This window comes from Humulus lupulus, chromosome 2 (assembly GCF_963169125.1).
Source record: "Humulus lupulus chromosome 2, drHumLupu1.1, whole genome shotgun sequence".
Lineage (NCBI taxonomy): Eukaryota > Viridiplantae > Streptophyta > Magnoliopsida > Rosales > Cannabaceae > Humulus > Humulus lupulus.
The window spans coordinates 237,336,967-237,364,676 of record NC_084794.1 but is presented as its reverse complement, the minus strand read 5'-3'; the positions used below and the strand labels follow the sequence as shown (position 1 = coordinate 237,364,676).

At 41.3% G+C, this 27,710-nt stretch overlaps 1 protein-coding gene across 1 annotated transcript; it reads right to left on the bottom strand.

Annotated features, from left to right (window-relative positions):
- Positions 1–24,337: 24,337 nt before the first annotated feature.
- LOC133819085 (3-ketoacyl-CoA synthase 11-like) lies at positions 24,338–27,394 on the bottom strand. Its single transcript, XM_062252247.1, has 2 exons — positions 26,338–27,394; positions 24,338–25,385 (listed from the first exon to the last, which is right to left on the bottom strand). Exons 1-2 carry the CDS (start codon positions 27,160–27,162, stop codon positions 24,597–24,599), a joined length of 1,614 nt encoding a protein of 537 aa, XP_062108231.1. The 5' UTR covers positions 27,163–27,394; the 3' UTR covers positions 24,338–24,596.
- Positions 27,395–27,710: the final 316 nt, after the last annotated feature.

Below are 27,710 nucleotides of genomic sequence, written 5' to 3'. Positions count from 1 at the left end.
AAATCCTAAGGCAAGGATATTTCTGGCCAACCATGAAAAGGGATTGCGTCGATTACGTCCGCAAGTGCGAACAATGCCAAAGGTACGTGAATATCCCGCGAGCCCCTCCAATGGAAATAACCCTGATGACAAGTCCCTGACCTTTCGCAGTGTGGGGTATCGACCTAGTAGGGTCGCTTCCGACCGGAAAGGGTGGTGTGAAGTATGCCATCGTTGTCGTCGATTATTACACCAAGTGGGTCGAGGCGAAACCCATGAACACCATTACCTCAAAAATGGCCCTGGACTTCGTCGTCAACAACATTGTGTGCTGATATGGCCTCCCCTACAAGATCGTGTCCAACAACAGGAAGCAATTTGGCAGCATCCATTTCACTGACTTCTGTGAAAGGCATGGCATCATCAAACGCTTCTCTGCAGTCACTAGACCTCAAGCAAACGGGCAAACAGAGGCTGTGAACAAGATCTTGAAAGGAACATTGAAGATAAAGCTTCAAGCCTGCAAAAGCAAGTGGCCGGAGGAGCTTCCCCGCGTATTATGGGCATACCGGACCACCGAAAGAACGTCTACCGAACTCACTCCCTACTCCATGGTATACGGATGTGAAGCAGTCATCCCAGTGGAAACATCTATCTTGTCCCACAGACGGGAATCGTATGATCTCGCACAGAACCACGCCCTACTCCAAGAATCTTTAGATCTCATTGAGAAGATCCGGGAAGAATCCCAGGTTCAGTTGAAGATGTACCAAGGCAAGATTGCTCATAATTTTAATTCTAAAGTTAGGAGCCGAAGGTTTGAAACTAGCGATATAGTCTTGAGAAGAGTCTTCCTTGCAACTCAAGACCCAGAAGTAGGGGTTCTGGGCCCAAACTGGGAAGGACCATACGAAATCTAGCATGAAGTGTGTCCAGGAACGTATCGCTTAAGGCGACTTGACGGAACGGAGGTCCCACGGGCCTGGAACGCGGAATACCTCCGTAAATACTATCAATAGTCAGGAGGGCATGTTCCTATTTTTAATTATTCTTTAAAACAATGTATGCCTCAGGGCGGTTTCTTATTTAATAAAAATGATGTGTGCAAAACATCATAAAGAAATGAAAGTTCACGCCCGTCTTCATAAACAAGTGACCCAAGACTACAATCCTCGCTCACTTGGGGAGGTATAACCATTCGTACGAACAATTCTGGGAATAAAAACAAACAGTATGCAAAACGCAAAGTTTAGTCCTAGTTTGGACTGTACAGATTGTGGGTAGCAGAAACCCAACTCCTAACAAAAGGACACAAGGCTAAGGCCAAGTCCCAACCTGGACAGACATGGTCGGGGGGGGGGGGGGGGGGGGGTTATAAACCCAATAGGATGCAAGGCTCGAGCCTAGTCCCTAACCTGGACATACACGGTCTGGGGGTGCAAACCAAATAGGATGTAAGGCCCAGGCCTAGTCCCAACACGGACACGCATGGTCCGGGAGTATAAAAAATCTAAAAATCGGTCACCCGAACGTAGGTCCCAATCAACCAAATACCTATCCACGCCTTCCCTATAATGGCCTAGAACCATTGGAACGTGAGTCCTAGGTATGAGTTATCTAAAATTAATCTTATAAATGGCCCAGGCCATGGGAACCTTACCCATAGGTCCAAAATAAGCTAAACAACTAATCCCTGATGGCCCAGGTCGTTGGAACCTGAACACCAGAATCAGGACAATTAATCTTGGTGACAATTATTAACTCCTTAGTGTCGCAGGTCGTTGGAACCCGAACAGCGGGGTTAAAGCGAGTTAATAAGTTAAAATCTAAAGAGATCTCTGATGGTACAGGTTGTTGGAGTTCGTATTAGGAAATCAGGGCGACTCATTCTAGGCCACAGAGACCCAAACATGGTCCCCCAGACGTGATAAACATTTTCTACTTTTCCCAAATGGTCTCGGCCGTTGGAACTAGGACCGAACATTTGACTCATTCATGCAAGGCGGTAAAACACTCATTGAACTTCTAATAAATGGAACGAGAAAAATTTGTGCAAGAGATAAAATAGATACAAATAAAAATTGTCTTGAACCCACCCGTGTACATAAAAGTGTTACAAAAAAGAAAGAAAACGAGTAAAAGACCCGGGCCTAGGCTTCGCCATGCCCTGATGCCTCCGGGTTGGCCCCATCAATCTCCTCCTCAGCCAAAGGCTTCGCATCAGCTTTCTCCTTAGCCTCTAACTCGGCTCTCTTCACAACGGGGTCAGGGTAAAGTAGGAGGTTCATGTTCTTGTCTTGGAGCCAGGCCATGTAGATAGCCTCGTCAAAGGTGGCCTCCAATAAGGCATCCGCCTGCTCTTTCCCTTGGCGGGCCTCCTCGTGCATTTTCACCTCTTGCTGAAGCAGACCATCCAAACCTTGGATTCGAGACTCAAAGGCGATAGTCTTCTCCCGATCCTGGCGAGACTAGGCTTCGGCTGCCTCCAGGAGGATCTTAGATGATTCCTCAGAGCCCCGAACACACAGAAGTTCCACCTCCAGACTGTCCACCAGCTTTTTGTGGTCAGCTTCCTTCCGAGACAGACTTTCTTCAAGCTGGAACCGAGCCCGAGCAGCCTCCTCGCAGTCCACTTTGGCTTGGGCAACCTCCTTGGCCAGGGCTTCCCTAGTGACTTCCCGCTGGTTCATAGCCCCCTCCAATTCCAGTTGGCCCGTCTCCAGCTTCATCACCATCTTGGCCACCAAGTCGGCATTCCGGTGGTCCAGTGGAGCGTCATGGAACAAATCAAAGTTAGAAAAAATACAGATTAAAAATAGGAAAAGCAAAGGGAGGTATGAGCACATGACTTACAGCGGTGGCCTGGTGACAAATAGCCTGGGAGATGAACAGGGCATCCTGGTTAGCCAAGGTGGCATACCGTTTCAGCTGAAGATTGGACATGGTAGTCCAACCTGATCCAGCAATTCCGCGGCATATGGGGCTATATCCTGCCCCAGTTTGGGGCGAAACCCAGTCTCGGCAACGAGCCGATCCACGATCAGCTGAGGAGCATTGAAAGCAGCTGGACGCTCAGCAAACTCAACCTTAAGCCGAATTTTCAAGGCTCGGTAAACCTCCCCCCTCTTTCCCTAGTCGTCCACCCATTTCTGGGACACCATCTTCGAATGCTCTTGGATCATCTCCCCTTCTTCGGGAAGAGACGAATTGACAGGGAGCATGGGAGCCTCCGGAAGTTCCCAAGTGGCAAACTGGCTTTCCCCGGAAGAATTCTCGATCAAGGAAAGGTCCTTGGTCTTAGCCCTCTTCACCAGTAGCCAAGTCCTCAGCCCTATTCTCGGACCCCCGACTCGCTAGAGGTTCCTGCTCCAGGTCAATGACCGGAGGTCGAACAAGTTGGGGCGGGACGGTTTCGGTAGGAACCGTTGTAATAGGGATCGTGGTTGAGGCCTCCCTGACTATATTCGGCTCCAGCACCGAGCCCCCAAGAATTGCGTCCAACACCTTGTTCTTGGGCGTGCTTCTGGCAACTTTCTTGGCCAACACCCTGGCCTTGGCTGCCCGGGCCTCAAGGGCCTGCTTCATCTTGGCCATGGGATTAGACATGTCAGAACCTTCTAAAATAGACAAACATAAAGAAAGTCAGCAAAGTATACGAGTGAGGATAAGAAGTGATTCAAAAGAAAAACTAGGCTAAGGTCCTCCAGGACGAACCCTTATCTAGAACTCGGGCTCGACTCAATTCTCCTAAAGCGAAAGAATGAATTTGGTCTCCCATGTCGTCTAGGTCCAGGAAGTTACCATATTGAAGGAACCCGGATGAGTACATGAGAGTCTCCAGGTCTACAACGATGGGGGATGAAGGTCTCATTTCTCTAATGGCCCCTAATCGGTGGCCTCGACAAACTAGTCTACCCCTAACTAAGTCCCCAAAATGGGAGCATAAGTCAAAAGCAAAGGTGAATTACGTTGCCCTGATATACTAGCCCCGAGATCCCCCGTGTTTGGCTGAGCCTCTTCAAAGAGAGCATACAGCTCCTCAGAGGCAGCCTTCTCCGTTCGTTGGGCCTTTTCCCTCTTCTTCTTCGCCGTGTTCGCCCGGGCGGTAGCCTCAATATGGATGAGAGCCAGCTCCTCCTTCAAGGCCGGGTCTTCTTCGCATTGTAGCCCCCAGAGGTTGGGGGCCACAATGGTTTGGTTTCCTGTCAGCATCCCGACCACTCGTAGGTTGTCGGTATTTACGTAGCCTCCTACGTCCAGATCTTCCACGCTTAAAGTGGCGTAGAACTTCTTCCGATCAAGGATTGACTAGGTGAGAGGGGTCTAGGCATAGGGTCCAGTCATCCGAGAGTGTAAGTCAAAAGTGAATAACAATAAGAATGAAAAGAACGAATTGAACTAAGAGGAAAAGAGATTACTTACCCACTCGCTGGAAGTCCAGAACCAACGTGGGATTCTTATCCATGAGGAACCCGGATGTCATAAACCAATAATGTCTAACATCCGGGGGATGCTTCCAGGAACTGGTGGGGGCAGGATAATTGCCACGGGGCTTCAGTCTGTAGAAGCCATCCTGGGTCTTATCCTTGGCATTAAGTTGCGGCTCCAACTTGTAGAAGTACAACACCTCTGCTGGGGTCGGCTCCGGGATCCTCATCTTCACGCAGAAAATGTGCCATCCCGCAAGAAGTTTGTAAGCTTGGGGTAGGAGCTGGAAAGGAGCGATCCCCACGAACTTCAAGAATTGCGGGAAATAATCATGGAGCGAGAGAGTGGCTTTCATGTTGATGTAGCCCATGCTCTAGTCCCCAAACTCGCCAACGCAGGTGTGGGCCATTTCATCCTTCCTGGCTAGGCGACTATAAAATAGTCTGGGAGTCCAATCCACGCCCAAATGCTTCTCCGGGATATCCAACTTCCAGTAGTTCCGGAATAGGTTCTTCTCCCCGTCCATCTCCCACATGTTGCCACTGGGGGGTTTATGTCCTTCCTGGATGAAAGGGGCCACTTGGACATACTCTTCTGAATGGAGGGTGACGCCGTGACTCATGGCTGATGATCTGGGAACAAAAGGGAACAAAGGAAACAACCAAGCAGTTAGCACCAAAACTCAAAAAGGTTGGTTAAGGTACGGGGGCTCTCCTACAAATTTCTTGGAAGAGTCCCCTCCGGATGAGATCCGGGATCACCAAAGATCCGCAGAAACTTGATCGGGAACAAATAAGAAGAATTTTTCTAAAGCTTTCCCAAGTCGGCCTATTACCACTTGTTCAGGGACAACCTGGACCTGAGAGGATCCGGGACAACCCAAACAATTTGTTCTCCCATTTTAATACACACAGAACTACCCTAAACGGTGGCCCCAGCTCTAATAGCCCTATAGCTATAACAACAATATAACAAAATGATAAGCACAAGAAAGCATGAGTAAAAGGTTTGGAAAACTTACTGAAAAGTGCTGATTGTGGAGGATGATGTGTTTTCGGCGACAATGACGGCAGAACCACGGTCTTGAACAAGCGGAGGCGACACAAAAGTTCTTCCAACGATCGAGCTGAAATCACACTTTCAGGAAAGGGGGAAGAGATCAAACGTGTAGGAAAGAGACGACGACGAAGAGAGAGTAATTGCCAGAGAATTTCGTCGGCAAGCTCGGACATAAAAGTTCTCTCTGTGGGTTCGTTCGTTCAGAATGCGTAAGGTTTCTAAATGAAAGTCTAGGGGTATTTATAAGGAGAAAAAACGTGTTTTGATCTAATGGTTTAGAAAGACTCCCCATATCGGACGGTCCCAGATCATGCAAGGGTTTTAATTAGCCTACTCGAGTGTCGGACCGCGGATTCCCCAAGTCCCGATCTGCGCCACCCCGATCCAACGGTCCAAAGGGAAGGAATTTCAAAAGTCGTCCCATCCAACAATCCTCAATGATGCAGAAATATTAAAGGATGTGTTCATACAGATGGGACGCTTTAGAATTTACGCTGACATTTGGTTCCCAACACGATAACCAAGAGATCTTCTCCTAACCTGCCAGGCGCAAGTATTATTGACACACCAATTATAGGGAAACATGTGTGCGTAGCATGATGAAACTGAAAGTTCGATGATCATCCAAACGACCTTGAATTAAATGAACCTGGGTCCTGGTAAACGAACCAGGGGCCTGGTAAATGAACTGGGCCTTTGGGATTTGATCAGGAATGTTAATGCAAATGCTTTTTATACAAGTTCCCAGCAATCAATCTCCCAGGAAAGCAGACCCGTCTCCTGGGAACGAACTGGGATGTCGAGAATTGATCCGGGAAAGGAAGCACACCTTCATTGCACGAGCACAAATGAAGGCTTGGGGGTAAATGTTATCCCTGTTTCCTCCCTTCATTCGTGGATCCGCATATTGGGTTCGTGGGCCATCTTGAAGGGATTTAAGGCCCAGATGAGGCCCAATAGTCGAGGAAGGAGTGAGATTTGGCGGCCCAAGTATCAGTAAAGCCCAAACGTTGTCCCGGAATAGAATCCGAGACCGTGAAGTTGGAACGTTTCATCTTTCTGAACCCTTTGTCCTACGTCTCCCGGGGTGCGATAAAGATATCGTTTCCTCCAAGTCTAAAAATGGACCGAGACGATAGTGGACGAACCAGGGTCTTGGTAAATGAAGAGGGATGTTAGTAAATGAACTCGGACCAGGCACCCAGGTTGGGGGTGATGAGTTGCCCTCGATACTGACATCACTCCGAGAAACATAGAGTTTTGTCCCCATAACTAACTTGCAGAAGAGGTTACATACGGAATGTACGTCGTCATTGCAAAACTGTGCTGCCACTGCTCTGACGAATCCTGTCCCCCGGATCTCCTTCGAAGCCCACGTGAACCAGACTGAAGTTGCGTACTATTGTCAATCTTATAGCGTGGTTATGCTCAAGTCAGCCCAGTGGGCCTTGATTAGTGTATTTTATTTATTAAAATCCTTTGTATGAAGCCTCCATCAGTGAGCAAATAGTCTTTGTACCCTTAGTGGCCCCGGACTAATCCGGCCCAAACCCAGAGCACTCAACTGCCTATAAATATGAACAGTTGTACAATGGAAAAATGATCCAATTTTTCTCTTGTAAGCATACACTCTGCTCAAATTCAAAGAAACTTCATTACTTAAGCTCCTAAAAGCTCTAATACAATTGACTCGTGGACTAAGGCTTTTTAACGCTCCAACCATGTAAAACTCCTTGTGTGGTAATCTATATCCTTTATTTTCTAAGCTCTCTTATCTTTCATAATTGTAGTTTCCAAAACACTCGGTAAACAATTTTTATTTTATTAAAATGTTGGACAAAAAAAAAACTGTTAAGCACAATAATAAATGTTGTGCTATATATAACATTTGTTCATTTTTTTGGATTAAATTTGAGACAGTATTTTGATCATATATTGGAGATGGTCTTAGATGTTTTAAAAAAAAAGTAACATTTGGCAATGCATTATAAAGGATAGGATTAAAAAAAGCTTGTTGACCTGAGATTTCATCAACTAAAAAATAAGAGAACAAAAAGGTAAATAAGATAGGATTTTTGTGTGGTTTGACTGTTAATGAAGCTTAGTCCATGAGTCAATGTATAACCTAAGAGATTTTAAAAGTTCAAATTCTCTTTGAGATTATAAATTGGAAAAGCTTTAATTTATTACTCCAAATTTGTGTGTCTACAAATGACCTTAATTACCTTATTTATAAGCAGCGGTAAGTGATTAATAATGTTAATTATAGATTTCTCACTGAAATCCTGAAATGTAGGTGATTTTATAGGATTACATTAGGGTGGTAGCATGGCAATACCCTAAAAACTAATAAACATGATTAATAATCCTAACCCTGGGACCAGTCATTGTCCTCAACCACCTTTTAGAGGGAAAAAGGTGGCGCTGCAATGCATGGGAGATACTAGAAGAGAGTTGTAAAATCCTATATTGGCTAGCCTTTTTGATAAATATATTTTATCATTTAATTGATATTTTTGAAATTATATATTGGGTAAGTAAGTGGATTATGTCTCTTTTTTGTAAGAATAAATTCTTTATTAAGTGTATTTTATATATAGTCAAGTTTCCTTATTTATTTTTGACAACCTTGTCTATAATAAGTATGTATATTATATAATTATTCTCTGCATATTTACCTTGATTTTTTTTGGTTTAAAAAGAGGAAACTGAATTGTGCTTTGTGCCCAAGAAAGGAAATTTCGAAATGAACCTAGTTGAGATTTAAGTCTAGGTTCGTCCATTTTCTTGATGCTGCAGAATGATTCTTTGTCGCATCTGAAAATCCTGCAGTTAATGTTATTGGAAAGCTATTTTTAATAACTTCCTAATTTTGTCTGATTGAGACCATAAACGAGATTGGTTGGCTTATCATTTCCTAAATTCTATAAATACAGATCTAAGCAGCATCTAATCTTATCTCTTCACCACTCTAACGTTTTATATTTTGAAGAGCTCTTTTATTTGTAAAGAGTAGTCTTTGTTCAACTATCTCTTTGTTTGTTTATCTTGCTTTGTGTTGTTTATTCTTAAACATGTCATAAAGCCTGTGAATGTGACATACAATCTTCGGGAGAATATTTCCATAAGTCTCACTTCGGGAGGAAGCGACCCCTCATCAAGTTTAGAAGGGATTTCGTGTTCTTGGTGTTTATCAAAACCAGATTATTAAAGTGGAGTACTTAATGGTTGCGACAAGGATTTAGAGAGAGTCTAAACTTGTATAAGTCAATTGCTTATTGTATTCTTGAGACTCTACTAAGTGATTTTATCTCTGAGTGTGGCCCCGTGGACTAGGTTTTCCGAATCACGTAAAAACTTCTTATGTCATGTTACTTTTAGTTTATTTACTTTCTATTTGTTTATTTAGATTTATCAACAATCTGTCCTGATACATCAGAATATCTGTATGATCAAACAATTATATAACTATTCTGCGTTAATTAAATTGTTTGATAAATTTAGTTGGTAATCTAAAAAAAACAGAATTTTAAGAGTGGACATTGCTCCACTACTCCCTAGGCACGACTGAGCTCACAGTCCAGATCATTGGGCCACTACCTGCTAGTGGTTGCTTTTAGTGTCAGGGGTAGGTAGGCACGGGCTTTGTACCGTCAAATCATAGGTCTCACTTGTCCATAATTTCTACACTTACATCTCGCGCTCGATTAGCTTTGCTTAAGAATACCTACTCTAGGCTTCTTACTCCTTGCGCTTGGATGCAATCACTAGTTGCGAGAAGGTCTCTTGAGGGTCGTGACTCTGAGCACTCTATGTGTGACATGTGTCATCAGTGTACAAGTGCCCTCTCTAATTGCTCATGTGATCTAGTTTTGAAAAAATAGGTGTAGCAAAGCTATTGGGAGTTGTATTGTATAGACAATACTAAAATATTATATTGTATTTAAAAATATTATTTTGACTTATTAAAATATAGGAAGAAAAAAAATAATAGAAAACTATTAATCTTTTTTATTTTTTTTATTAATCAAAATTGTTTAAATATTTTTTATTTTAATTTTTTATAAAATTAAAATTTGATTTATTTTTTATACATTAGATATATTATGTAATTAAAACTTAAATATTTTAATAATATTGAAATAAATTTGACTAAAATTGTGTTAAATAGATTTTTTATAATTAAAATTGTATAGTCTTTATTCCATCTTTATATATCTCTTCTATATAATAAGTGTGTAGATAACAGAAATTCTTGGTTTTAATACGGTTTTTTTTTATTTTTTTAATGTTAACTTTAATTAAATATTCTTATATTTAACGGTAGTTTGTAAACATCACTTAAACTTAAATAAAATAAAATAAATAATTAAAAAAATTAAAATAGGATATTTTTGAGATATTTTAAAAGGATAATTATTTAAATATAATAAATAATTAAAAAAATTAAAATATGATATTTTTGAGATATTTTACAATGATAATTTTAAAAAATAATAATAAATAATTAAACAAATTAAAATATGGTATTTTTTAGCTATTTTACAATGATAATTATTTAAAAATAATAAAATCATACATTTTATAACTTAAATAAAATTTAATTAAACTTAAACCCACTTATTAAAATAATATCATATTAAACATATAATATAATCTACTGTCAATTAGCAACAAATTGTTTTTTAAACAAACTAGCAAGAAACTTAAATTTAAAACTCACGTATAATATTTAATATGACATTAAACATATAATATATAATCTATTATTGTCACTTACAAATTAAAAAAGTAGAACAAACATAAACTTTAAAAAAAATTAATTAAAACAGGATATTTATTTAAAATTTATATGACATTAATATAAATTTAATAAACATAATTAATAAATTCTATAAATAAAACTATAGAAATGTGCATTGCACGTTACTTGAATCTAGTATATCTATTCTATATAATAAGTGTGTAGATAACGTAAATTCTTGGTTTTAATGATTTTTTTAATGTTAACTTTAACAGAATATTCTTATATTTAACGATTGTTTATAAACACTTAAACTTAAATAAAATAAAATAAATAATTAAACAAATTGAAAATATGATATTTTTGAGATATTTTACAATGATAATTATTTAAAAAATAATAAAATCATACGTTTTATGACTTAAATAAAATTTAATTAAACTTAAACTCACTTATTAGAATAATATCATATTAAACATATAATATAATCTACTGTGAATTAGCAACAAATTGTTTTTTTTAAAAAAACTAGCAAGAAACTTAAATTTCAAATCCACGTATAATATTTAATATTACATTAAACATATAATATATGATCTCTTGTTGTCACTCCCTGTTACACCCAGATTTTGAGACCAGAGGTTATGACCTCAAAAACTGGACTTGTCAAGTGTGAGCTCGAAATGTATGAAATGCATTGCATGGTCCAGTTGTAAGATCTCCGAAGTAAAATGACGATCTCGAAGAAGTGTAACCTCGGGGTGCTTTCTGAGTTCGAAATGACATGATGTCGGGATACATCCATTATCGATTGTCATCGGATTAAACAGTCCGAGCTTGAGAAGTGCAAGCTCGAGTGTGATGGCTTCGATAGTGTCAATCTACTCCGAGCATGTCTTGAAGTAGGGTGGCAAGCTCGTAGATGTATCATAAGTCTTGATAGCCACAGGGTCGATCGCTGATCTCGAAGACCCGATGAGTCATCTGGGATAGCCCGTTGCGTATGAACATATTTATTGTTGTATAATCCCAATATTTAAGGGATATTATTTAGTCTGTTATCCGTTCCCGATTCTTATGGGATGTTTCCATATATGTAGGAGATATTGCACTTAATGTCATTATTTAAATTGATATATAGAATATCTTCCCGAAATATGTGGGAATGAACTCTGTAACCTCCCCTATAAATAGAGGAGGGATGACTACTTATAGAGGATCGATATCTTTTGGCTAGAGGAGAAGCTCTGGGTAATTCATCTCTGAAGAATTTCGAGAAATCTTTAAGCCTTAATAACACAGACTCGTGGACTGGGCAGAGTTAACTGCTGAACCACGTAAAAACCCTCTTGTATTTCTTCATTATTCATTTGCTTCATAGTATACGTTGTTTAATTGCTCTATGATTTAAGTTGATGACAAACGGCGTCAACAGTTTGATACTTTCATTGAGAGCATTAAGCAGTACGTATGTGAGTCTATTCAGTTGAAGAAGCCTGCCTGAATCAACTATGGCCGCGAATGATCCCAATATTCCTGAGGAGGAAATCTTAGAGGAAGTTGACTATCCCCTGCGCCCTAGGAAGCATATGATGATGAATTCAGACCCAGATGAGAGGAGTGGATCCTCTGACTCTCGAGGACCACCTGCACCACCAGCCCCTAGGAACGACGAGGACATGTACTACAACTCTGAGTGATATGTCCCTATTGTGGAGCTTGAAAATCGTCAACTACGACAGTAGTTGGCGGAGGCCAAGAAACGTAACGAGGAGCTGGCCAGATTGGCTGCTGAGGCGCAGGCGGCTCAACCCCCGCCTGAGGCCCAAGCTCCACCTCCGCGAGATGTTCATGTTCCACCACGCAGGCCTCGTGGGTGACCTCGCAAAAATGCTACCACACAAAGAACATAACAACCTCCGCCACCAACAGAACAACCTACTCCCTCAAGGCCCTGAAGAAGTACCCGGGATGGAGCTCCTGTCAACTCAACTGCTGAGGTACCAGCCGAGACTAGGAATAACTCAGCCCCCGTGGCAACTCGAACCCAAAATCCTGGTAACATACCAAACGTTTCTGAGCCAGCACAGGCAAACTCGGGACCTTCTAGGCCCCGTAATGGACGGCAGCCACCATCACCCATAAGGCACCCACCATTGCCGATAAGATATCCTTCATCGCCTCAGAGAAACATGCAACCGACTCAGGGTGATAGGGAAAGGCGAGTTGGGTGGAAACATGGGAATGGGGAGACTGCTAGAGAATGTAGAGGCGCCCAGCCTACAAGAATCCAAATGTCTCGGTCTCACACTATTGAGACGAGACAACCAGAAAGGAACCCATCTCGAAACAACCGCACAGCGCGCCATACCAGCAAAGGCTCAGAAGACACCAGATCGGTCAGTATGTATGACCGGGGATGTAGAAATACTAGGAATCAAAGGGATCGCCCAGACTTACGGGAACACCTGAACCAGAATTGGGGTAATGATAACCCCTCGAACCCAGACCTGAGGGGTCACCAAAATGGGCACAAGGATCCCATGTGGAGGCGCGAAGCTGGAATTGTGATAAATGATAACCAATTTCAGGTTAGACCCCCTCTGGATCCAGTCCAAGAAAGGATTGATCAACTGGAAAGAGCGTTTAGGCTCTTACAAAATGAACGAGGTCGGGATCGGGATGAAGAGTTTGACGAGGAACTCGAACCCTTCGCCCCCCATATTTCCAGCACCCCGTTTCCTCAAGGATTTTGGATTCCTCATGTCCCACTATTTGACGAGAATTCTGATCCATATAGTCACTTAAGTATGTTTAATACCATTACGAGAGCAAGTAATGGGGGCTACGAGCTCAGGTGCATGCTATTTCCAGCTTCGCTCACAGGACCAACAAAAAACAGGTTCGAAAAAAATAAGAGGCATTCAATTGCTTCTTGGGATCAATTATCTAGAGATTTCAAGAAGCAATTTAGAGCCATGATCGGAATAAGGCCTGAGGCGTCTGCCTTGACCAATGTTCGACAACAGCCGAAGGAAACATTGAAAATTTACCTTACAATGTTCAATTTAGAAGTCGCTCGAGCTCAGGACGTAGATGATAGCGGTCATCTGATGGCTGTCCGAGCTGGGGTAATGCCTGGAAGTGCTCTCTGGGAAGATATGCAGAGAAAGCCTGTGAGTTCCTTAACCGAGTTCAATCGACGAGCTCAGAGGTTTGTCAATTTAGAGGAGGCAAGGTCAGCACTGAATATGGCCTCCCAGCCCACAACTACAACGACAAACATAAACTTTGCTTCAACCTCGGCGAACCCATCGGCCTTAAAGCCCTCTGCAGACAACCCTTCCAAAAGAAAGAAGACTGAAGGGAGTAACCCCGAGGCGGAGGGGGAGAAGAAGAAGAAGAAAGGGGAAAGATAATTCTTCGTGTACAAAGTGTATACCGAGTTGAATGAGTCTTGGGAGAATATCTACCTGACTAATGAAAACCAAGTCCCTTTCAGGTGTCTGGACCCCATAAGGAACTAGAAAGCAAAGAGAGATTCTAGTAAATACTATAGATTCCATAGGGATATCGGACATACAACCAATGAATGCAGGAAACTAAAAGACGAGACAGAAGGCCTAATCTCGAGAGGATATTTCAGGCAATATGTGAGAAACCAAAATTCCAATCAGGCTTCTACCAGTCAGAGGGCAGGTGCACCACCGCCTGCCCAAAACAATAACTCTCGAGCAAGGGAGGACGAGAGACCCCCTCCGATTGATGGAGAAGATGTTGTAACCATCTCGGGGGGACCTCATCTCGTAGGATCGGGCATGAACACCTAGAAAAGATACGTGAATGAGCTGAAAACTAGTGACGGGTCCCCTTACGAACCTGAACCCAGGGCTCTGAAACCCCAGAGGGTTGAATCTCAACCTATAACTTTTATTGAGGACGACGCATCTCGTGTGCAGTTTCCTCACAACGACCTACTGGTCATCACCCTTCAGCTAGCGAATAAGAGAGTTCACCGAGTCTTGATAGATAATGGGAGCTCAGTGAATATCCTCTATAAGGCCACCTTAGAAAAGATGGGACTCACGCTTCGTGACCTAAAGGCCTGTGCAATGACATTGTACGAATTTTCAAAAGAAGGGATTGCCTGTATGGGATCCATCGAACTCCCTGTGACCTTGGGAGACTTCCTGGTCTCAACAACCAAGATGATGGAATTCGTAGTAGTGGATCTGCCATCGGCCTATAACATGCTGCTTGGGAGACCCGCCCTAGTAGGGCTGGGGGCAATTTCGTCTGTGAGGCACTTGGCCATCAAGGTCCCGACTTCTAGTGGCATTGGGACACTGAAGGGAGACCAGCTAGCAGGGAGGGAATGCAATAGCATTTCCATTAGAGGAAAGAAACAGACAAGCGCACAAACACTTTTCATAGTTCAGAATAAGGACGGAACAGTCTTCAAGATAGATGAAGAAATTGATCCGAGAATAGAGGAGAGAACTGACCTCGAGCCATTAGAAGAGCTCGAAGAGGTCAGGCTCGAAGAAGTAGACCCCCCGAAAACAGTGAAGGTAGGGAAAAACCTTCCAGAAGAAACAAAATAGGAATTAATTTGCTTTTTGAAAAAGAACCAGGATGTTTTTGGATGGTCACATTCGGATATGGTAGGGATAAATCCAAATGTGGTAAGCCACGCTCTAAATATTGACAAAAGCTTTACCCCAAAGCAGCAAAAGCGAAGACTCCTGGATGACGACATGAAGAATGCCCTAAAAGAAGAGGTCGACAGGTTGAAGGCAAACTGATTCATTCGAGATGCCTTCTACCCCGATTGGGTCGCCAACCCGGTACTATTCCAGAAACCTAACGGGACATGGCGGACCTGTATTGATTACTCCGACCTTAATAAGTCCTGTCCAAAGGATTGTTTCCCCCTACCTCGAATAAACCAGCTCATAGATGCCACAGCTGGGCATGGACTTATGTCATTCATGAATGCTTATTCTGGATATAACCAGATCGCCATGCATGCCCCAGACCAAGAGCATACGAGTTTTATGACAGACAAAGGACTGCATTGCTACAATGTCATGCCATTCGGACTAAAGAATGTGGACGACCTTGAAGAATTCTTTGCCGTGTTACGGAGATATGACATGAAACTCAACCCCCGGAAGTGCTCTTTTGGAGTATCGTCAGGAAAATTCCTAGGCTTCATTGTAAACACTCGGGGAATAGAAGCTAATCCAGACAAGATCCAGGCTTTAATTGATATGCCCTCACCTCAAAAGCATAAGGATGCCCAAAGTTTGACTGGGCGGATGGCGGCACTAAGTAGGTTTATCTCGAAATCTACAGACTGTTGTCTTCTTTTTTTCAACCTTTTGAGAGGAGGCAAAAAATTCGAGTCGACAGAAGAATGCGAGCTAGCTTTTCAGGAGCTCAAGAAGCACCTCGCAAAACCCCCCATCTTGTCGAAACCCATCACGAGGGAAGTTCTGTACCTATATCTTGCTATGACCGAGCATGCCATTAGCGTCATGCTCGTCCGAGAAGAACAGAAGGTGCAAAAGCCTGTAGACTATGTCAGCAAAAGGTTACTGGGGGCAGAGTAGAGATACCCCTTAATGGAGAAGCTGGCACTCAGCCTAATTCACTCATCTCGAAAGCTCCGACCCTATTTCTAGGCGCATCCCATTCATGTGTTGACTGATCAACCACTAAGACAAGTCTTGTCCAAGCCAGAAGCCTCGGGCCGATTGTTAAAATGGGCCGTTGAACTCGAAAAATTCGAGATTACCTACCATCCGAGGACAACCATAAGAGGACAAGCCCTGGTAGGCTTCATAGTGGAATGTACCGAAGTGACCAACGATGAAGTTATAACCCCAGCCCGCGAGCTGTGGAAACTTTATGTTGACGGGTCTTCCAATGAAAACAGGTCGGGGGCAGAAATAATATTGATCACCCCAGCAGGAAGTCGATTTCACTCCGCTTTGATATTTGACTTCGAAGCGTCAAACAATGAGGCTGAATACGAAGCTCTACTAGCAGGACTTCAAATAGCCAAGCAACTCAAAGCTAAGGCGATACATTGCTATAGTGACTCCCCAGTTGGTGGTCAACCAAATCTTAGGGGAATACCAGGATCGCGAGATGAGAATGGTTGCATATTTAGAAAAAGCGAAGGAAGCCCTCGAGAAATTTGAATTTTACACGATAGAACAGGTTCCCGAGAGCAAAATTCGAATGCAGACGCTTTAGCCAGGCTTGCCACGTCCACCGAGGTTGATGAACTAAATTTTGTGCCAATCGAACATTTATCGACACCCAGTATAACCGAGCCTGAATAGGAAGATGTATGCATGATAAACTCCGAGCCAACCTAGATGACCCCGATAATTAAGTACCTTGAAACCGACATTCTCCTAGAAGAGCAAACCAAGGCTCGAAAGTTTATGTATCAGATCCCCAGGTATACCGTTGTGGAGGGAAGGCTATATAGAAGGGGATACTCTATGCCATTAATCAGATGTGTGACTCCACCCGAGGCTAAGAAGATCATGGAAGAAATTCATGAAGGATTCTGTGGAGACCACACTGGGGGGCATAGCCTATCCAAGAAAATCATACGCCAAGGATACTTCTGGCCTACCATCAAAGCAGATTCGTTTAATTATGTCAAGAAATGCGACAAGTGTCAAAGATTTGCCACAATCCCTCGAGCTCCACCTTCCGAGCTAACTATGATGACCTCCCCATGGCCATTTGCAGTCTGGGGAATAGACCTCATAGGCTCGCCGCCAACTGGCAAAGGCGGAGTCAAATACGCAGTAGTCATAGTAGATTACTTTACAAAGTGGACCGAGGTCGAGCCTCTAGCGGCAATTACCTCGAAAAAAGTTATGGACTTCGTGGTAAAGAACATCACATGCCGATATGGGATGCCAAAGAAGATTTTGTCCGATAACGACACTCAATTCGATAGCGACCTGTTTACCAAATTTTGCGAGAAACATGGGATAATAAAGAGCTTCTCCTCTGTGGCCCATCCCCAATCGAATGGCCAGGTCGAAGCTGTAAACAAAACCCTAAAGAGTTCTCTGAAGAAAAAGTTGGAAGAAGCAAAAGGGAATTAACTTGAAGAATTGTCCCAAGTTTTGTGGGCATATCGAACCACAGCTCGTACTTCAACGGGACATACCCCCTTTTCTCTGTCATATGGATGCGAGGCTATGCTACCAATCAAGGTCGAAATACCCACGATTCGTGCCCACTCTTATGACCAAGCCTCAAACAAATCCCAGCTCGAAGTAAGTCTGGACCTGATTGAAGAAAGAAGGGACGAGGCACAGCTAAAAAATGTTGCATACCAACAGCGAGCTACCCAGTATTTCAATAAAAGAGTTCGAGATAGAAAATTCGATGTGGGAGATTTGGTGCTGAGGCGTGTGTTCTTGGCAACACGGGATCCAGCTGCTGGCGTGCTCGGGCCTAATTGGGAAGGACCTTATCAAATCGAATCAGTCATCCGACCTGGCGACTACAAGTTGGCTAGATTGAATGGGAGTTTGGTACCACGAACATGGAATGGCGAACATCTACGACCTTACTATCAGTAGTGTAGGAATGATGTCACCTGTAACCATACTTGTTTATCAGTATTATGTTCCTATTAATAAATTATTCAAATAAAGTTCGATTCCATTTCAATATGTTCTATTGTTTGCAGACTCTCTTAATTTAATAACCTTTGGTCACACTCATAGGATATTAAGGGGGAATTATTGGTACATATACCATCAGCTTGAAAAAAATGAAATAGCATATATCAAAAGCATACAAGTGTTTGGATTTAACAAAATACGCGAGATAAGATAGTTTGGAGACAACCAAATTATTAAAAATAAAGTATTTGGATATAACCAAATACGCGAGATAAGATAGTTTGGAGACAACCAAATTATTGAAAATAAAGTGTTTGGATATAACCAAATACGTGTGCTAAGATATTTTGGATATAACCAAATTATTAAAAATAAAGTACTTGGATATAACCAAATACGCGAGATAAGATAGTTGGGAGACAACCAAACTATTAAAAATAAAATTCTTTGATATAACCAAATTATGGAAGAATAAAAATGTTTGGATGTAACCAAATACGGGAATATAAGTGTATGGATTACAAACCAAACACAACCAGAATAGGTTTGGAACGAACTAGCTAAAACTAATCGACAGTAAGTTGGAACACAATTGACTTCAAACTAAGTCGAGATCGAGGCTGGAATATCCTGCGAAAGGGTAGTTTCGACCTCATAACCTTGGGGAGCAACCCAAGGACGAGGAAAAGTAACTAAAAAAGCAAGATATAACTAAACCACTTACGTTACACGCCATAGAAGTACTTTCGGGTGCATGGTAAAAGTAATTTTCGGCCTTGACAAATAACGAGATCGGATACGGATATATCGTGCAAACTATGCATGAATGCATTGAAGCTCAAACCTAAAAATCCACCGCGTGTCTGTATGAATAAACAAACATAAAGACACTTTAATATAAATTGCATGAAATATTTCAGCCTAAGAAATGTAAAGAAAATATATTAAAGTTAAGTCAAATACGTTATCATAAATATCATAAGCAAATAGCTCTTTCACGAGCTATAAATTGTATTAGCCCGAGGGGCATAAAAAGCAGAAAAAAAAAACTATTACAAAAATTTGAAGGGACGCAACCCCAGGTAGAGACTTAGGAGGGAGGAGCATCCTCCTTAGCCTTCTCGGCATCCTCCTTGGCTCTCTCTGCCTCCTCCCGAGCAGCCTCATCTTCATCGAGCTAAGCTTGCCACTTGGCCACTAGTTCTGCCTCGAAAGAGCCTAAGAAGCTGGTATCGAGATCAACATTACTGGCCCAGATCCTATACAGGGCCAGGTCGACCACCTGATCCTTCTTCTCCTTAAACTCTGCAAGGATACGAGCCTTTTTCGCCCTCCATAATCTCGGAAGTGGTAGCCTTCTCCTCCTTAAGCTTGGCATGATCTTCTCAAGTCTGCGACCCGAGCATTCACCTTCTCAAGCTCCACGACCTGGGCATTCACCTTCTCGAGCTCGGCTGTCTTGGCCTTTAGTTGTTCAGCTTCAGCCTCCATCTTTGCCTTGAGCTCGTCACTAAGCTTGAGTTGGAGATCCTTTGACTCCTGAGCATATGACATGCTCGAATGGACCTCATTGTTCAACTTATAATTAAGTTGAGCGGAGACAGCAAGAGTCTGACACACAAAGAAATCAAATTAGAACATGAACTAAGTATAAATACAACTAGCAACGAGATGAGGAAGGTTACCGCAGCAGTGAGCTCGATACTCTTCTCATAAACAGTGTTCCAGTCTCGAGCATTGTTCAAGAACTGCCATTGAGGGGCGTCGAAGCTACCAAAACTCTGGCCGACTCGAGACAGAATTTCTGAGCCAAGTGTAGCCCCATGGGATCCGGCGGCATTGTCGATTACATACTCATCGACGTGAGTAGAAATCGACAACATATGCGTTTTGGAGGCCGGAGGCTTTTTCGGAGGTGGACTAAGCGCGGAGTGGACAAGGGTCAGAGGAGGCACAGGAGGAACGACCGTAGAGGATGCCTTGACCTGAGGATTAGGATCCACAGCTGGGCTCGGAACAGCTGGAGCTGGTGGGGGAGGTGTATTCTCGGTCCTCTTAAGGACCTTGGCAGAACGGTCTGATTTCCGCGACCCCCTTGGGCGCTTACTCCTTTGGGCTCCCTCGCCACTAGCGAGCACAGAGTCAAGGTCGGAATCCATATCACCTGCACATTCACATCGTATTATGAGATATTCCAAGACAAAAAAGTTAGCATGATCCAGACAGGCAAAGAATAAAAAGCCAAGTAGAGAGAAACCTAACTGGAACTCTCCCCCGAGCTCGTGCTCGGTGACCACGTAATTCCCCCATCTTTAGAGGAGATGGGGGGAGTACCTTCCCTATAAGTGGAAGTCAACCTCGAAAGGTCTCTATAGTCGTTTTTCTCGTATTGAACGGCTATTACGTTCCATACTTCGTTCAGACTATACATGGTGTCATACTTCCCGAGCCAGCTATCAAACCTATGTACTCTCTCATCTACCCAGGACCAAACATTAAAATGGTCCCTATCATCCTTGCACAATACTAATCTATCGGGTTTATGCTTAAGTAGTGAAGGAGACTACAAATCTAAGCTAAGGATGATTGTACCTCTGTCACTCGAGCTCGAGGCTTCATCATTGGCCTCGTTCCCCGATTGTGGGATCCTGTGGCATCGAACTGGAGATGGAGGCTTAGCATTTTGCCTCGAAGGGAGGCTGTCGGTTGGGAGAGGCACAAGCTCCCACTAGGCATATTTTTTGTTGGACCAGTTGAATGTGGACTGATCCTTCTCCAGGAGGCCGCAAGCTCGGAGGTTGTTTTCATGCAGGAGATAGGAGAAGCACCTCTTGCCGCAGGGGAGTTAGAGCAGAGCCTCCTTGTGCTCTTTCATCTCCTTGGTGGGAGTGGGACGACGATAGTTAGCTGAAAAATTGAACATATCGTGACTAAGCGCGAGCTCAAACAAAACTCAAGTACAAAAAGAAGAAATTAGTTGGGGACTTACGAATCCATCTGAACGAATAGTATCTGGAGGGAGCTAGACCATCTGTCTAGAAGAAAGCTTTCTTGAAATCTGGAGGATGGTTGGGAAGGTCCTCAAAGATCTTATTCTCCTTGGGATAGCTCGAGAGGTAATAGAAGCTGTCCCCTCCCTGAGCTCGGGAGGGATTGCTTTTCAGACAAAACAGATACAAGATCTCTTTTGGAGAAGGTCCTTCCCACTTTAGGTTGTGGTAAAGCGACCTCAAGGCAGACAAAACCCTGTACGAGTTGGTGTCGAGCTAGAATGGGACGAGCCCAACGAAGTCCGTGAGGTTTTTGAAAAAAGACTTCAAGGGAAATAAAGCCCCTGCCTTCATATGTTCCTGGCTCTAAGCTATGTATCTTAGCTTGCTATCAGGATTCCCATTTCCCGGGGTGTGACAACTTTGCTCGTGGGAGCCCGGAGCTCGACACCTCAGTGAGCTCGACAGTCCGATATTGTGGAGGACCAGAATGTCAGAGATCTGCCCTAATGAAGAGATCGAGCTCCAATAATGCTCGACCTCAAAAAATTCCCTCTTCAAGGTGGGGATGGAGGTTGGTTGTGAGGTAGAAGGTTCCCCCATCAGTAAGAATTAGAGATCACCTGGCCTAAAGGCAACTATCACTTTGAGCGTAGAGTCGAGGGGAATCGGTCTAAGCTCGGGATCCGGATCTGGGTAGATGGCGACCCTTAGTCTTTTCCTTTTTCCTTCTTCGACCTCATCTATCTGACGTCGAAAATGTTCTTGGATGTCTTCTTGCTCACACCTCAGTTCGTGCTCTCGAATCAAGCACTGGTTCCGAGTAAAAGGGGACTCCGGGCTCGAAGTCTGGTGAATAAGGAATCGTGAGCTTTGACCCCCACCAATTTCCCAAGTTTTGCGGCATCTAGCAAGAGAGCAAAAGGGTGAGGGCCAAGCGAACAAGAAATAATGAAAAAACGGGATGACCTAAGCTTGAATGATCGAGGCTACAAGGCAAACTCGATCCAAAGGACGGGGCCAGTCTCGGAGCGTGTATTCCATCGAAAGAAAGGAAGGTGGATTTATTTTTGAAGATCCCGATATTTCAGGGAAAAAGTTGGCGGTTACCCAAAGAGTGGAATTTTTGGGAAGCGTGCATTTTATAAAACCCTAATTTTATACCCGATATCTTGGTGTACAAGATATGTCATTCAAAATTCAAACAATTCAGTAAAAGAACCATATCTGTGTCTTCTACGCATGAACTGGGTTTGGAACCCATGATATTCGACCTTAAGACTAGTATGTACTGAAGCATTCTAATGTGCAAAACTAGCAAGGGAACTAACAGTGCAGCAATATAAACATGCATGAAAAATATACAGGCATACAAAGTTATGAACAGAAGCTTACACAATGCGATCGACGGAAAAAGAGAGATCGATGATTGAATAAGTGGTTGCAAGAACGATCTCACAGAGTCGAAGAGGTGAACGTTGCTTTGTTTTCGTGGCTTGGAGAACATGCAAGAACTGGGCAATATTCTCTGGTTTTTTCTTCTTTTCTTTCTGCAAAGGCTTGAACGTGAAGATAAAATGGGGACGACGAATAAAGTCCTATTTATAAACCCGTGGGAGTGTAAAAGGTCGGATTATTCTGGGCCATTGGCCAGATTCCGTATCAGATCAAACGGCCAGGGACCTATGAGTTGATAATACCATAAAGAATGGTAGGCGGATAGACTTGGGCAGGTTTCCAAGGTACTCAAGTACTTTGAGTGATCAATACCTGTTTGACGCGTGTCCACACTCGAGTGTTTTTTATGGTACAGTTTCCAATAAGAGCAGTTCAAAAGTTTCCTTCTCATAGGATTCAAACTGATACTTTTGAGGGGGCAAACTGTTACACCCAGACTTCGAGACTAGAGGTTATGACCTTGAAAACTGGACTCGTCAAGTGTGAGCTCGAAATGTATGAAATGCATTGTATGGTCCAGCTGTAAGATCTCCGAAGTAAAATGACGACCTCGAAGATGTGTAACCTCGGGGTGCTTTTTGAGTTCGAAATGACATGACGTCAGGATACATCCGTTATCGATTGTCTTCGGATTAAATAGTCCGAGCTTGAGAAGTGTAGGCTCGAGTGTGATGGCTTCAATAGTGTCAATCGACTCCGAGCATTTCCTGAAGTAGGGTGGCAAGCTCGTAGATGTATCATAAGTCTTGATAGCCACAGGGTCGATCGCTGATCTCGAAGACCCGATGAGTCATCTGGGATAGCCTGTTGCGTATGAACATATTTATTGTTGTATAATCCCAACATTTAAGGGATATTATTTAGTCTATTATCTGTTCGCGATTCTTATGGGACGTTTCCATATATGTAGAAGATATTGTATTTAATATTATTATTTAAATTGATATATAGAATATCTTCCCGAAATATGTGGGAATGAACTCTGTAACCTCCCCTATAAATAGAGGAGGAATGACCACTTGTAGATGATCGATTTCTTTTGGCCAGAGGAGAAGCTCTGGGTAATTCATCTCTGAAGAATTTCCAGAAATCTTTAAGCCTTAATAACACAGACTTGTGGACTAGGCAGAATTAACTGCTGAACCACGTAAAAATCCTTTTGTATTTCTTCATTAATCATTCCCTTCATAGTATACGTTGTTTAATTGCTCTACGATTTAAGTTGACGAAAAACGGCGTCAACACTCCCATATTAAAAAACTAGAACAAACATAAACTTAAACAAAAATAAATAAATTATTTAATTAAAATAGGATATTTATTTCAAAATTTATATGATATTAATATAAATTTAATAAAAATAATTAATAAATTCTATAAATAAAACTAAGCAAGTATATATATATACTAGTTATAAGCAATCTGCAATGCACATTTTCTTAGTTTTATTTATATAATTTATATTATTGTCATAAATTTTTTAAATAAATAAATAATTATATATAAAAGAATAACATAAACATATTAAATAAAAAATCAAACCAAAATAATATTTATGTTTTTTTTTTAAATATATATAATATGATAACTTTTTGAACATAAATGATCATCATAATTTTTCTAATAAAAATAAAAATTAAGTATTAATGATTCTTGTATTAAATATTATTATAATAATATTTGAATTTATATTAATATAATTAATAAAAAATAGTATTATATATTATTATCACAATAATATTATAAATTTTAATATAGTTATTAAAATTCTAGTTTTCTATTATATATTATTATAAAAATGATATTTTATAACCTTTTAATTTGAGTTTATATTAATATAATTATTATATATGTAGTTTTATATTAAATATAATAATAATTTATAATATTTGAATTGATATAATTGATTTTTAAGTTAATTTTAAAAATATATTCGGATAAATATTTAAAATATTCTGTTAAAGTCAAAACAAACCGCTTTTATATATATAGAAGGGAGAGAGAAATCCTACTATTTGTAATTTGTATCACCAACATTTTTCTATTAAAATTTAATAAAAACAAGTCAATATACTTCTTTTTTTTTCTTCTCCTTGAATGAAATATAACATTAACTTGATCAATCAAGGATATGATCGATCATGCGTGATGACTATATTACACAAAAGTAACACCTCCAACTCTATCTAACATATAAGAATGACACATATAATCTTCATTAATTAATCCCCCATATAATGGAGGGTAATTATATGTAATATTTGTATTTAATTAAGAAGAAGATTTAATAGAAACGACTTTAGGAACATCAACAGGAAACTCATGAATCTCATCAACCCAAGGATTCTTCTCCTTGATAGGATCAACGGTCCTCAGAGCTTTCCAAACAGCACTGTTACACTTAAACCCTGATCCGAAAGCAATCTGCCATGTCCGGTCACCTTTTCTGATTCTCCCTTTGGCCTCAGAGTAAGCCAACTCGTACCACAACGAACTACTCGAAGTGTTCCCAAATCTGTACAGAGTCATCCGAGATGGCTCCATGTGCCACTCACTGAGTTCAAGGTTCTTCTCCAACTCGTCCAAGACAGCCCTCCCACCTGCATGGATACAGAAGTGTTCGAAAGCCAGCTTGAAATCTGGTATATACGGCTTGATCTTCATCTTGAAGATCTTTCTTCCGACCAAGGTCATGAAGAACAGGAGTTGTTCGGACATGGGGAGGACCAGAGGCCCGAGGGTGGTGATGTTGGTTTTCAGAGCCTCTCCGGCCACCGCCATGAGGTCTTTGGAGAGTGAAACGCCGATCTTTTTGGTGTCGTCCTCCTTTTGGAACACGCAGCTGTACGACTTGTCGTCTGCGCCTTTGTGTGTACGGACGGTGTGGATGAGTTGGTACTTGGAGCGGCGGCGGTCTGAGGAGCGGTTTGAGAGGAGCACGGCGGCGCCGCCCATGCGGAAGAGGCAGTTGGAGACTAGCATGGAGCGGTCGTTGCCGAAGTACCAGTTTAGGGTTATGTTCTCCATGCTCACCACTAGAGCATACGAGTTTGGATGTACCTGTTAAATCAAATAAATAATTCATTTATTAGTAATGTCAATTAGGTGAATATTGCTATAAATGAATAAAAGATGATTACTTTAAATTAATGCATGTTTGTTCGTTTTGTATTTATTTGTAATATTTTATTATTATTTTATATTTTGTAACAAAAATATCCTTTTCATTCCAAACAAATGTATAGTAACTCTCAAGCTTCTACTCTCGAAGGTAAGGGATTCTTATTTTAATTAGTATTTATTGCTCAGAGAAGGGGATTTTTATTTTTATTTGTGATGATATTAAATTCCGAAGAAATGAATACATATTACCCTCAAATTAAGAAGATAACAAAAAAGTGGTTATAGACATAATCTAGTCTCTTCACAAAGAGGAGATACAAGTTCAAATCCCCTTCCCCAATATAAAAAAAAAAAAACAGAGAGAAGAATATCTTTAGATATATCAAGAATAAAATTATTACTCCCGATTCTAAAATTAAAAGACTACCAAAGAAAAATAAATTCAAAAGTTTGAATTTTTGAAGCTAACTAACAAATAAACATATATGTAATACTTATATCTTTCCCTTAAGAGAGGGAAAAAAAGTGTAAAATTTACAAAACTTTCTGCCAAAAGTATTAAATATGAACTAATGATACCTTCAAAAAAAAATAATAAATAATGAAAATATTTTTCCACAAGATAATAAATTAAAATGCATGTGCTAGTAGCCCACATATTTATTGAAAGCACCTCTTTTATTATATTATAGCTTCTATACTATTTAATAATACATAAATAAATGCACAAAACAAAATGACAGCAAATTAATCAACATAACTTTCAACCACCTAAAGTTATTATCACCATTAATATGTATACACAAATACTCCACCCCAAATGTTATTTTTGTAAAATATTATAAAAAATGCTATTTTTACAAAATGAAATTAAAAAAAATGTACAAACCTGGAGAAGCTGTTTGGCAAGGTCGATGGAGATAAGGCCAGCACTACAACCCATCCCACCAAGATTATAGCTCATAATATTCCCTCTAAGCTTGTAATGATTCACAATCATGGCTGACAAAGACGGCGTTGGATTGAACAAGCTACAATTCACAACAAGAATCCCAATATCCTTAGCCTTAACACCAGTCTTCTCCAAGAGCTCATCAATGGCTCCGAACATGACAGCCTCGGCTTCCTTCCTAGCCTCCTCCATAGAAGGGTTCGGTGGCAACCTCAACAAGGCTTCGGGCATGTAAGTCTTCTGTCCCAAACCAGACCTTTCCAAAATCTTCTTCTGAAAAGCCAAGTTCTCAGTGGCAAAGGAACCGATCCGCTCTGACCTTTCCATAAAAATCTCCCTCGTGCATGTTCTCTCCGGCTCAGGCTTGTAACATGCGAAGTTGACCAAGTAGACCTTTCTGGGTCGAGTCATGAAGTAAAAGGTGGCTAGAAAGACTATGAGGCTCGAGCATAGGGTGACCCAAATGAGGTTGAATTTGAGGTGGTTCCATAGTTTGACTAAGTCTAGGTACGTGAGGGTTGACACGTGTGCTGAGGATATTGCTATGAGTGGTATGAGTAAGATGTACATGGCGTTTGTGATTAGGTAATGGTATCCAAGCTTAACATATTTGAGTCGAACTGATAAGAGAAAGTTTGGTAGCTTTGGCCTCCCTTGATGATCTTCTCGATTATTTTCTTCGATAATAGTGGTACTATTACTACTACTAGTTTGAACAACTCGAACCGTTCCTGCTGGGTTTGGTCTAGTTTCCTCTGCCATAAGTATACACTGTTTTTTTTTCTTTTTCTTTTATGTTATTTTTGTTTTGGGACCAAGAAAAGTGAATAACAAAGAATACACAGATGGGAAATTGTGTAGGAAAGAAGTTTTCAGCTGTTTATAAGAAATACCCAGCTGAGAATCAGGGCTCAGAGAGAGAGAGACAGAGAAAGAAGAAAAGAGGAAAGTGGTTAATGGGGTTGAGAAAATGGAGAAGACGGGAGAGGGGTTTTAAAGGGTGTTTGAGAGAAGTGTGGGGGAGGATACAACCACCCGAACGAACTTTTAATGGTTAAGCTATTGAGAGAAAGAGGCATTGAATTTTGGCCAACTGGAAACTAGCGGGTCTTACTTCTAGTTCACATTTGTCAGGGAAATACCTTAGTTGACCTAATTGTATACCATTATTTTCTCTTTTGCCACTTGTACATATACTACATATACATTTTTTTTTTATTATTGTCCCGTTCCGTTATGTATTTTTTAGGTTTAGATTTAATCGCTACTTTGAACTTAATTTTATGTAATTATGATACTAATAATTGAAT

What these genes read in the sequence shown, in the direction of transcription:
- LOC133819085 (XM_062252247.1), bottom strand. Translation starts at nt 27,162, where the DNA reads ATGGCAGAGGAAACTAGACCAAACCCAGCAGGAACGGTTCGAGTTGTT. An exon ending in TTGCCAAACAGCTTCTCCAG is followed by an intron (nt 25,386 to 26,337) that starts GTTTGTACATTT and finishes TTGATTTAACAG; the next exon opens with GTACATCCAAACTCGTATGC.